The 12,228-nt window shown below is 41.7% G+C and overlaps 1 protein-coding gene across 1 annotated transcript in view; it reads left to right on the top strand.

Annotated features, from left to right (window-relative positions):
* Nucleotides 1-405: 405 nt before the first annotated feature.
* The window catches only part of LOC139415057 (ephrin type-A receptor 7-like), a 74,135-nt gene continuing 62,312 nt past the window's right edge, over nucleotides 406-12,228 (top strand). The window contains exons 1-3 of the mRNA XM_071162818.1: nucleotides 406-596; nucleotides 2,305-2,369; nucleotides 3,383-4,052. Coding sequence (XP_071018919.1) covers nucleotides 503-596; nucleotides 2,305-2,369; nucleotides 3,383-4,052 — 829 coding nt within the window. The 5' untranslated portion in view covers nucleotides 406-502. The remainder of the gene's footprint in view (nucleotides 597-2,304; nucleotides 2,370-3,382; nucleotides 4,053-12,228) is intronic.

Raw genomic sequence — 12,228 nt, 5'->3', positions numbered from 1 at the left:
AACAACATTATTTGCCCAGATAGCCCTTCATCTTTTTATATTTATGTTGTTATTTCAGGGTAATGCACCACATACTTTGGATTAGAGTTTTTTGGTTTAGGCTATGTTAATGTAGGCTGATAACTATTTGCTTTGTCTTGTATGGAAGGAAAGTTTCTTACCATCATCTTACCCAAAGCAAAGAGGTCCATCTTGCCCAAAGAAGACTAGACTCTGACTAAAACCATAATTCATTCAATTATCCTGAAGAACAGCCTCTGCAACGAATGTATTTGTCACAATGCTTGCACAGGATACTTTTCTACCAGCCGCGAGTGGATCATTCTTCTGTCAGTCTAGTTGAGTGACATCAGTTGTGTTACAGTCCACGCCCAGCAGATGCGGATGCTATTTGAGTGAGACACGGCAGGTTCTCGTACATAGAGCTGTTTTAGCGTCGTCAATGGGAAGTGCACGCCAAGGTGGAAAAGCGAATACTGTCTAGCTAACTTCCATTTATAACATGGGTTCTACGTCGATTCCGTGTTTGTGGATTACATTTTGCCTTCATTTATGTTGTTTGATGAACACTGGAAAAGCGCAGAATGCGAAAGAAGGTATGTAATAAAGTTTGATAACCTCTCATCATCGCCTCATCCAGGCTACATCTCGAAAACTGATCGGCAATCGCGCGTAGTGACATCCAGAGAAATAGCGCGCAGTAGACTATCCTGCGATTTTGTTGTTTGCGCACGAATGATCATTCCTGTATTTGTCAAATGTTTAAAAAATACAATATGTCAAGACATTAGTTCAATGACATTACAGTGTTGTTAGTCAGTGGATTGCAGTCTGTGGACATTACACAGCGTTTGTGTGACAAACGACCCGTCGTAGGCTATTTTAGTAGGCTTTTACGCGTGGCACCAAATCCAAAATAAGGCTCTATACGGACGATGGTGAAATTGTTGTTTTCAAGGCTAAAATAGTCTACATTTAGACTGTCATTCCACTCAGTCTCATATCATGACTTGGGATAAACTTCCAAGATCGATGGGTAAGCTAATACCAACCCATTCACCCTAAGTATGGTACACATTAACCCTCCTTGTCATTACAGGAGTTCATGTTTGAAAGACCTGAAATGAGTCTATAAAAACTGACATGCACATAGCGAGAGCGCACAAGGAAAGTCTATATCACAGACACGGTGAGATAGCAAGATCAAGGTATACTGTTTATATAAATGAACTAAAGGTTAATTTTGCTAATTGACCTAATAAAAAATAAAAAAAACAATTGGAAGGAGATAAATAATATTAAAGTATTGCCAAGTTGCTGACCTTCACTTTTAAGGTGATTATTGTATTCGTAAACACACTGTAATGATTCTGAAATACAAACTATTTTCGAGTCTGTCTGAAGTTTGAAACGGTCTGTGTAAATGATTTAAAGCATATTGGGGCTATAATATCTGATCGCATGTCTGATCAATAGATTGAAATTATATTTAGCTTATAGTAACTCTGCTATTAAACACTTTCTTTCACGACTCTGCGTTCAAGGAGAGGAATCGGCAGTACGCTCTGAGGCTCTATTCGGGTGAATGAATACAAAGTCTACCCGCTAATAATCTATTAAATGCATATATATATATTATGTTAGATAAGTGACACTTTTACACCAAATTCATGTTGCCGTTGGTAGACTACAGCCGAACAGTTTTAGGATTATATTTCTGTTGTCAGTGCGCCTGTCGCCCATGGCACAGCAAGGACTCGTGCATTGCTTTTTATTGTCTTAGATTTACGTATAGAGGCAGGTGTTCTTGTCTGACCCTATTGCACCAGTATGTGTGCCTCCATACTGAAAAGACACAAACAGATAGATAGGTTTAAATAATTTTGCCATTTTACCCCATGTTTATGTGGGTTGTAGGCTTCATGAAACCCAAAGTTGTCACAAATAACACTTACCATTTAGCTTAATGGAGATAAAAGCTGTCCTTAGTCTTAATAGGAAGGGTAGCCTACTGTATGTGACATGCGTTTATCCAGTAGTCTTCAATGTGAAAGCAGTTCTCAGGCAGTGCCATTGAGGTAAAAAAGTATTGTCATCAAATCAATACCCTATTGCACAGCCTGTAATTGTTCATTTTCATAGGTGGCTGCAGAAAATGGGTCATGTGTCTAGTCATCTAGCCCTCACATACTGTATCAGGCTGTAGACTTTCATAGCTTATTCATTTAATAATATTTGTCAAACTGACAGTGGCACATACAGAGATTTAATCATCTGCTCTACTCTTTTATTTCCTGTCGCTAGTGATTCTGTTGGATTCCAAGGCACAGCAGACAGAGCTGGAGTGGATATCTTCTCCTCCTGGTGGGGTAAGTGGGACACTAACTAGCCTACACCTCTGAGAACATATAATACTCCAATTAACACTATTCTTTCCAGCGTTACCATGCTCTACCTCAATGGAGGAAAATCTAGATTTAAATGTGAAATTTCAACACGGTCCAGTATTATTATGTCTTTCTGGCTGTGTCATTAACATGGATATGTGCCTCTGGGTCATTACCATGGATATGAGCCTCTGGGTCATTACCATGGATATGTGCCTCTGGGTCATTATCAGTCGCACTATCCAGAGGCAAGCTTTTTAAAATTGTCACAGTGTCGGACCGAGTTCGAGAAAGGCCATTTGGGTGGGGTGTTTGTTTATGTTAATTGTTGTTAATTGTAGCAGTCCTGAAAATCTATAGGATGGGTGGCATGTAAGTGAAGACATATTGATTTTGTTTTTGATGTAGCCCAGGCCTCAAGTCACCTTTCCATAATAGCCTGTCCGTAAAGGTTTTAACATATAAAATAACAACATTTAAATAATAAATAAATACAAATCTAGCAATATGACTGGAAAGTAATCGTAGTTGATCCATTTGTTTTTAAGCTTATCAGATTTACTTATTTGCTATATTAGGAATATCTAACTTTAGGCTTATCTCTGTTTTCTAATCTTTCTTTAGGTCTGATTTCACAATGACAGTGCAGAGGTTTATGGATTTAGTTTAATAGTTCCATACTCATTTCCAAATACTGTAAAAGCAAAATGGATGACCAATTGTTTTTAAAGTGCTCCAATAATGGAGGTCTTTTCATGCCCTATGTTTTTGTGATTTCATTTAGCTAACCCAACTTTAGACAGTGTTATTACTAGTTGTTACACCTTGTACACGTCTTTATTATTATGTTAAAACACTGTATTGACTCAACACCACAGTAGGACACAAAACCAGCCAGTATTTACATTGTTGTGTTTTGATTTCCTTGCAAAAGTATGTTGCTGTTGAGAACCAATCCATATAAATGTACCAAACTTGTGCTCTGTTCTTTTCAGTGGGAAGAGATCAGCGGGTTGGATGAAAACTACACCCCCATTCGCACATACCAGGTTTGTCAGGTCATGGAGCCCAATCAGAATAACTGGCTTCGGACTAGCTGGATAGAGAAGGGCGATGCCCAGAGGATTTTTGTGGAACTGAAGTTCACGTTGAGGGATTGTAACAGTCTACCCGGTGTGGTGGGCACGTGCAAGGAGACATTCAACTTGTATTATCAGGAAACCGATTCGGAGGTCGGCAGGAATATACGAGAGAACCAGTATGTGAAAATTGACACAATCGCAGCAGATGAGAGCTTCACTCAGGGGGACCTGGGAGAGAGGAAGATGAAGCTGAATACAGAAGTGCGCATCATTGGGCCGCTGTCCAGACGAGGGTTTTACCTGGCCTTCCAGGATGTAGGGGCATGCATCGCTCTGGTCTCTGTCAAAGTTTATTACAAGAAGTGCTGGTCCATCATTGAGAACCTGGCCACTTTCCCAGACACTGTTACGGGATCAGAATTCTCCTCTCTGGTCGAGGTCGAGGGCATGTGTGTCAGTGACGCAGAGGAGGAGGCCGATAACGCTCCCAAGATGCACTGCAGCGCAGAGGGAGAATGGCTGGTGCCTATAGGGAAATGTATATGCAAAGCTGGATTTCATCAGAAGGGTGATGCATGTGAACGTGAGTGCAGTTATATTCATCTTGCTCTATCCTCTCTATACGTCATTTTCATTAGTGGCATAACTTTTTCTATCCTCTGCTACACTGCAATTTTCAATATGGAAAAATATTATTGTTTTAATTAGGGGAAATAGGAAACTTATTGGTAAGCAGAAAATGTGCCTCATTCAAATGTAAATATTTAGACTAGTTTTTCTCTTTGATTTATGGTTTTGCACAGGGTCACCCATGCCTAAACAACAGAAATAATCTGTTCAGTATTTGAGTTTTTAATTATACAAAACAGGCAAAGGACAATCTAGGCCACATTGAATAGTTGTGGTGGCAAATAAAATTAAATCAGCTGATTTGAGGGCCATATTAATGATGGATAAAGTATGGAGGCCTGAAAATCCTCAGCGTAATAATTGGAATCCAGGTTAATTGTTTGATTAGCAGGCTCTTAATTTATAGCCATGGTTCTGTTGACACTGGGATTAAATGATAACTTGCACTTCAGTTTAGCTCAGTGCTCCTCGGTAAGAGCACTTCCCTCTCTGGCTGGCTGCTGGCCAAGGCAATCACTTGCAGAATAGACAGGTCTGGAGGATGTCCAACCAATCTCAGTATTCCTCTGCCCCTTCCAAACAACCCTGACAGAGAGAGAAAACAAATAGCCGCCATACTGTGGCATTTAGGCCCCAAGATATTTATGAAGTGCCCTAACAGGAAACACAATTAAAGTCGCTGCGGATATGCATTTTGTGTTGTTTGGTCCTAGCACCATGCCTCGGCAGTTAGCATTAAATGCTTTATGTCACTCTAATTGCACAAAAGATTATTTTCAGCGGCCACCTGACTTGTAAGATAACAATCACTGTGGATTAAAGGGGAACTACTTAAGTCACCGAGTTTAAGTGCTCTGTCTTGTCAGCCAAGCTTTTTTTCTTTCACGGAATGGGCAGTGTCCCTCTAAGCAGCTTATGAGGGGTACTGACCAGTAATAATTAAAGGAAATGTGTCTCAGGACAAACTAGAAGTCCAGGCAGGCTGGCCACTTTCAGGCAACACGTAGGCCTCCACCAGAGAGGTAGGTCTATACCTTCTACCATGTGAAGTGTACTTAGGTGATATTATCAAAAACAAACAAAAATTGGCTCTTGAGTTATGTTGCTCTAAAATGTGGCTAGAGGTTAGAGCTTGTTCAACACCCGGTGAGTCCTTTTTTGTGTAGTCGTTTATATTATTTTGGAGCAAACAATGTAGCATATATTACATCAGAGCTTTGTCTAAAAGTACCAGCTGAAGCCTGCTCTTCTGCTTGTAAAGCAGGCCTGTTAGAACTGAACTGTTGCCCATTCGAGGCAATTAACTGGTCCAACTACTGTGCCAGCTAAAACTGTCCTTAATGAGGTGGAAAACATACCCACCTGTGTATGAGTGATTCAAATCCTTTCTCAACATGGTAACTTTATAAGATATTTATTTCCATTGGGGCATGGCTGGCCATTGTATTGAGGGGTAGTTCATCTAAATAAAATGAACATCTTACTGCAGAATCAGCAGCTTCTCGCAGAGATCTGTTGATATTAAATCGCCCATTCAGTGGTTTCTCCTAGAGCAAGGGGAAAATCCAACAGTTTTCCATCGGTTGAACACCACTTCAATGGGGCCTAGAATGGAAGAGGGTTCTGTCCTCTGTAACTGCCCCTTAGCTACAGTACAGCTATAACACTTGTGTTGGAGTTTACTCAGTCTTCACCCAGGCCTCTCTTTTAGCATCCTGCTTGCGATACTGTGACTTTCTATATAGAAAATAGATACACATACCGCTCACTGTCCTATTTTCAATATATGCAGTATCCTCCAATTGTAAAATGTCCATCTGTGAAATATTGAGCAGAAGGCTGCAGGAGGAGCAAGTGAGTTGAGCTGTCAGTCATGTCATTCGAGGACTAGGAGCCCCCCCTCTGTGAATGCAGAGGCCTCCTCCAAAACGTGTTGTGATCCACTCATTCATCACCGTCACTGGAGAGGGACTGCATGTCTTTCACTCCTCTCCCTCCCCGTCTCTGTCTCTCTTTAACTATTTTGTGGCATCTGCAGCACAATAAATACCTGTGTTTCTCTCTCTCCCAATGTTTGGAGAATCAGTGTTATGGGTGTTGAAAAGGGCACATTTTAAGTGTCCTGCAACGTGCACAGGGTTTATTTGCATAGAAGTGTGTGGTGCTAAAATAGTGGCCATTCAGAAATGGAGCCACTGAGTCGTTACGAGAAATAGAGGGCCCTTGTGGACAGACATTGGTGTCTTTGTTTTGCCAGGAATGTAGGTTGTCCAATTTTAACACATCACATAATTATACCCTAAAGCAACCGACTCTTGAGAACTGATGAACTATTCACCTGTTCAACTCTTTCTCCAGTGTGGGAGGCCTAGTCTCTCAAGTAAACAGATAAAAACACAACCTTATCCCAGCGCTATCGCTACATGCTAACTAGATGATTCATGAGAGGATACAGCATCCTGCAGACACTGACACCATCCATCTTGGTGTGTCAGGAACTCAGACAGTAGTTAGTCTACGGCTGATTGATGGGCTGAGACCCCTGAGGGAAGGACCTAACTGTGATGCGGTTGACCACACAAGCCAAGGTGTGTCTGTCTATGTGGAGGGGAGAGGGGCACCAGGCAGCCCCAGCTCCAGGCCCAGGCAAGGCCACTACTTAGCATTTCAAATGAAGCCAGGAGTCAGGGGTCCTCATGCATCTTGACGCTCCTCCTGATTGATAAGGTGTGATTTTAATAATGCTCCAAATGGCCGTCCTTTACAACCGCTCATGAGCTTAATTATTCAAATGGTGGAGCGCACAGAATCCCCAGGAGACACAACTGGATTGAAATCACTCAAGATTGAAATAATTTGGTGATGGACGGTGGCTAGTCTTGTCACCGCCCGTGTCGGCTAGCTTCTGGTGAAAAGCTGCATTCTTCCACAGCTTCAGGGTTGTTCCTGTTTTTGTTTGTTTGACCTGGCAGGTAGCACAGTGATAGACTGTGGGGCCATTGTATCTGTTGCTTTGAAACACAAACATGGTTGACAGCTAGCATCAAGTCTCAAAATGAATTAGTTTAGTTTTTGGGGGGGATTCAAATAAATAGTATGTAGGCTTATACAAAGTGTTCACCAAGCCTTAGATATTACTAATATTTGATATGGAGATTTACATTTTTGTTTTGTTAGAAGCTGGAGAGACACATATCGACAGAAACAAACACCCTCACATACTTACACACCCCATATGTATAGTCACAGCGTAATAGAGTATGTGACTGTTTTGTCCAAGGAGAACAAGTCACTGGGAAAGAAATGGTAGGCTTTTATGCAACAGAGCACTTCTAAGCACATTCTTAAGTCCCCTCTCTGCCTGCTCGGGGTGTAAGTGGGGAAAAAAGTGTTGAGCTTATGTAATAAGTTATTGATTTTCCTCTTAAAGGAAGATTGAAGTGTAGAGCCACCGGTCTACAAAGCTCCCAGAGGAGACAACAGACAGAGCCTTCCCTCCCTGCCTCCCTCCCTCTCTGCCTTTCTCCCTGACGCACGGTAAGGTGCTAAGACCTTGGGCCGAGTCACTTTCCCCCACATGCCACAGGGACACTAAACGGCAAGACGTTGTCATCTGACATAGTGTTCCCCTGTCCGATCGGATCCCTCCCAACAGAATGGTGGCTGAGCAATTACAAAAAAAGACATCTGTGCCACAGTTTAGATAGCCAAAGGAAAATAAAGCCCGCAATCTCAAGAGGTATGGAACCGGGGATCGATGGAAGTGTCTGAACCTGTTAGTGCAAGTGGAGATGAGGGCTGCTGAGGCATGGGGAGGGGGCTATTGTTGTGCGGGGAGAGGGGGCCAGAGAGGTGACTCTTCTGATGAACAAGGGTCAACTGCTGCGATCATCCATCTTCCGTCTTGGCAGTGTTCTGTCATCCAGGGCGCTCACGTTACTAAGCACAAAAGGCAGGCATCCATTGTCCAGCCCGGCCTTGTTTGCAGCCATGTGTAAATTAAGTTAATATTCACTGACCTTAAGCGTAGCCAATGAGAGACCCCAGTGTCACCTTGGAAATAACGCCTTCTGACACAAAATAGCAAAGGTCTCTCTTTTAGGGTCAACAATGTCTACCCACATATCTCTTCTTATTGTCCTCTGTTGACGTCAAAATGGAGAATGTTTACTATGATTCTGTCTATAGATGAAATTCAACTTGGGTCTCTAATTTGGCCTGACAGCTCTGATTTAGTGACAGATCTATAGATGAATAATGTGTGTAAGTTAGTTAGCCTCCATTTTGAACTAACATGACTCAAAGAGTGCTTAATACGAATATTAGGTGTGTTTTGCCCCATTTGATTAACTGGTATTCAGCTAAGGGGTTAAATACATTTCATGTAATGGTGTCTTCTGGGCAAGTTGGTGTGTCCCCACAAGCGTTAAGTGGATTATATTTTACTGTCCTCTGATTCATATTTATATATACATGATTTAGTTCCAGCAGCTTATCAAGCGAGGTGAAAGAAAAACCTATTACCAATGACCAGGCAGCGAGCAGCAATGTTTCAGGGAGACTTATTCCGGATATTTTTAGGTCTGGATTTTACACCCTCAATGTATCAACTTTTATCTCTAGGTATAATATCTGCAAGAATGACAAACAGTAGGGATAAACGTTAAAGATAATAGAGTTTTCGTTTGATTTGATATAGCAGCAACCCAATATGCATTATGTTAGAGTAAAGACAACTAGATTCAGCCGCGGGCCGATTTGTTTCAGAGCGGATGTTCGAGGGACCGGAACATAATTATAATTTGTACACTGCAAATTGACTAAGCCCAAAAATAGATTTGATTTGAAAATAACAATAATTGTATAACCTTGATAACATTGAGACATGTTCGTGAATTTCCCTTAATTTTTAAAAGTGGGAATACTTAAGAACAGATTTACTCAATTATTATTATTATTTTCTAAATTCCTGGTGATTTTACTGTCTTTTCTTACCCAACACTAAAACCCCCAAATATTTTAGTATTGTATACTGTATGTGTTTTTAATAAAAACTGTGGGGACCGGGGGAAAAAGCATGGTTGCCGACCACTGGATGTGAATCAATGCATATGGGCATATTCTATTTTTGCATATGACTTTGAAACAAATATTTACCATGCCTAAATGAAATGGAAATGAGTGAGCCCCGTGAAACTGTTTTGTTTAGAAAATGAGGCATTTGTATTTCATTTCACATGTTAAAGTTTCCCGCAGAATGTCAGGCCTGGCAGCGTTGTGCAGCTAGGAGTCTTGTATCCAGGGAAACTTTGATTTTTATTATTTTATTTCTCATTCGGAAGTGGTGGTGTATATTTAAAAGGGAGCGACATTGTATCCAACATTAAAATGACTACCCTGTTTATTATAGCTCTCCACATTTACAATTTAAACCAATCTGTGCTCTTTCCAGTTCTCTGAGGAAGAAACTATGATTCAGTCTACTAATGAGAAGCAGAAGAAACTGCCTTTTTCTCATAACAAGGGATTAAAAAGAGCAAAGGCACTGCACAGAGGAATACAAGCTACTTTGTGAGGCAGGCAATGAGTGTGTTTCTGTGCTAGGTTATTACTAAATCAAAAATCTAAGCAAATTCATTGTATAAAAATGAATAAAACAGCCAATGTTCTCTTGACTCAAGCCGCCTGTTTTTCCCCACTCCAAATAATTTGATCTGCTCACGTAAGCAAAGCAGCACAGTGGTACCACTTATTCAGATGCAAAAAAGCATGTTTGTTCTAATTATCGTGATTATTATAATCCATAAACTCATGATTAGCATTTGTTTGAACTGGAACAGCCACGGACCTGAGCTGGGTTTAGATGTGGTGTGTAGTTGGTTGTCAGGACAGGATCTGGGTTTAGATGTGGTGTGTAGTTGGTTGTCAGGACAGGATCTGGGTTTAGATGTGGAGTGTAGTTGGTTGTCAGGACAGGATCTGGGTTTAGATGTGGAGTGTAGTTGGTTGTCAGGACAGGATCTGGGTTTAGATGTGGTGTGTAGTTAGTTGTCAGGACAGGATCTGGGTTTAGATGTGGAGTGTAGTTGGTTGTCAGGACAGGATCTGGGTTTAGATGTGGAGTGTAGTTGGTTGTCAGGACAGGATCTGGGTTTAGATGTGGAGTGTAGTTGGTTGTCAGGACAGGATCTGGGTTTAGATGTGGTGTGTAGTTGGTTGTCAGGACAGGATCTGGGTTTAGATGTGGAGTGTAGATGGTTGTCAGGACAGGATCTGGGTTTAGATGTGGAGTGTAGTTGGTTGTCAGGACAGGATCTGGGTTTAGATGTGGAGTGTAGTTGGTTGACAGGACAGGATCTGGGTTTAGATGTGGTGTGTAGTTGGTTGTCAGGACAGGATCTGGGTTTAGATGTGGTGTGTAGTTGGTTGTCAGGACAGGATCTGGGTTTAGATGTGGTGTGTAGTTGGTTGTCAGGACAGGCTCTGGGTTTAGGTGTGGTGTGTAGTTGGTTGTCAGGACAGGATCTGGGTTTAGATGTGGTCTGTGTAGTTAGTTGTCAGGACAGGATCTGGGTTTAGATGTGGTGTGTAGTTGGTTGTCAGGACAGGATCTGGGTTTAGATGTGGTGTGTAGTTGGTTGTCAGGAACTGAGCTGGGTTTAGATTTGGTGTGTAGTTGGTTGTCAAATCTGGATTGATGGTCCTCTTTTCCTCGTTAAGTTGACCTGGCTGTTTCTCTGTGGAGCAGCGCTCACATTAGCACGGCCATCTGAGGCCAAACGGACGCCTTTGTGTGTAACTGGAGCCCACGGGGGCTGGCCCGCTGTAGGGAGACTAGTGGCTGGTTTGAAATTGTTCCTGTGTTTCAGTCCTTTCTGTCACAGCAGTGGGTCCATGGGGATTGGAGTGGGGTGGGGTAGGAGGGAAAGCGGGGCATGGGGAGAGGGGTGCGGGGCATTGGCACAATTTGGAGATAATGCTTGGCTGCTGACTGGGGACATTTTAAGCGCTGATTCGTTGTAGCTGCAGGGGGCTTTGGGTCGGGGTAGACCTTTGGGCCCTCTGCTTTTATCCCGAGAGCAGCACAGTCTCTTCTCTTCAGTGTAGAAGTCTTTCAGCAATAAGAGGTCCTCTTACATCTAGCCACGTCCTCCATTTAAAGGTAGCCAGCCGCCCGGGCTAGCTGCCCTTAAGACTTTTTTCTCCCGTCGCCATGCAAGTTTAATGAACTAAACAAAAGACGATTAGGCAGGGACATTTCCATGTCACTGGAAAGTCATTTGGAAAGCCCTTACCCTGCATGATGAATTAAAGAAGTGAAGACCTCGCTCTCTCTCTCTCTCTCTGGAAGAGGGTGTACTTTTGTACGGACACAAGGTTCAGTTTCTGCTCATGCGGAACCAACGCTATACATTCTGTAATGATTTAATGTGAAAACGTCCTTCATTTTCCACCTGCAGACCCATGCAGTAAATAAGTGTGATAGCTAAGTGAGGAAACAGGTGCTGGGGTTTATTGTTGCTTATTTCAATTTCTGACAACATGCGGTAGCTCAGGCTGTAATGCACTAGGAACAGATTTGAAAAGTTTGTGAACTGGTTGTGAATATTGTTTTTTTCACACTTATCATGTGACCTTTGTTATCAATGTGACATTTACCAAAACAACTGTACATATTGATTATTGAATTTGATGTATTGGCATAATTATCATCACACCCGATACAATCTGTTCTCTTCTAAGCCTTAGTTTTTAATATAGATGCCTTGGTTTTAGGTGTTGGGAACGACTAAGTGGAGCCGACAAAATGGGAATGTCAGAAATATAATGTATTTAGCAGTAATTGCACAGCTGATACATTATCCTGCTGTTTTACTTAATATAAGTTCAATCAGTACATTTTTCTGTTATATTTCATTCCTAATTATGTGTATATTTCTAATTATAAAACGAAAATACTTTAAGATTTAAATAATATTTAGGTAGCCAGAAAATATTTTTTTGACTTTTAAAAGTTTGATCAGTAGGCTAGCTAGCTTTGATCTTAGCCCGGTACGTCCAACCAGACACTTCCTCAGGAGTTTGGCTGTTTGGAGGCCAAAGCAGTGTGCCATCCAACACAGTGTAAG

Source organism: Oncorhynchus clarkii, chromosome 8 (genome assembly GCF_045791955.1).
Source record: "Oncorhynchus clarkii lewisi isolate Uvic-CL-2024 chromosome 8, UVic_Ocla_1.0, whole genome shotgun sequence".
Lineage (NCBI taxonomy): Eukaryota > Metazoa > Chordata > Actinopteri > Salmoniformes > Salmonidae > Oncorhynchus > Oncorhynchus clarkii.
Note: the sequence above shows the minus strand (reverse complement) of the source record. Positions and strands in the feature narration are given on the sequence as shown.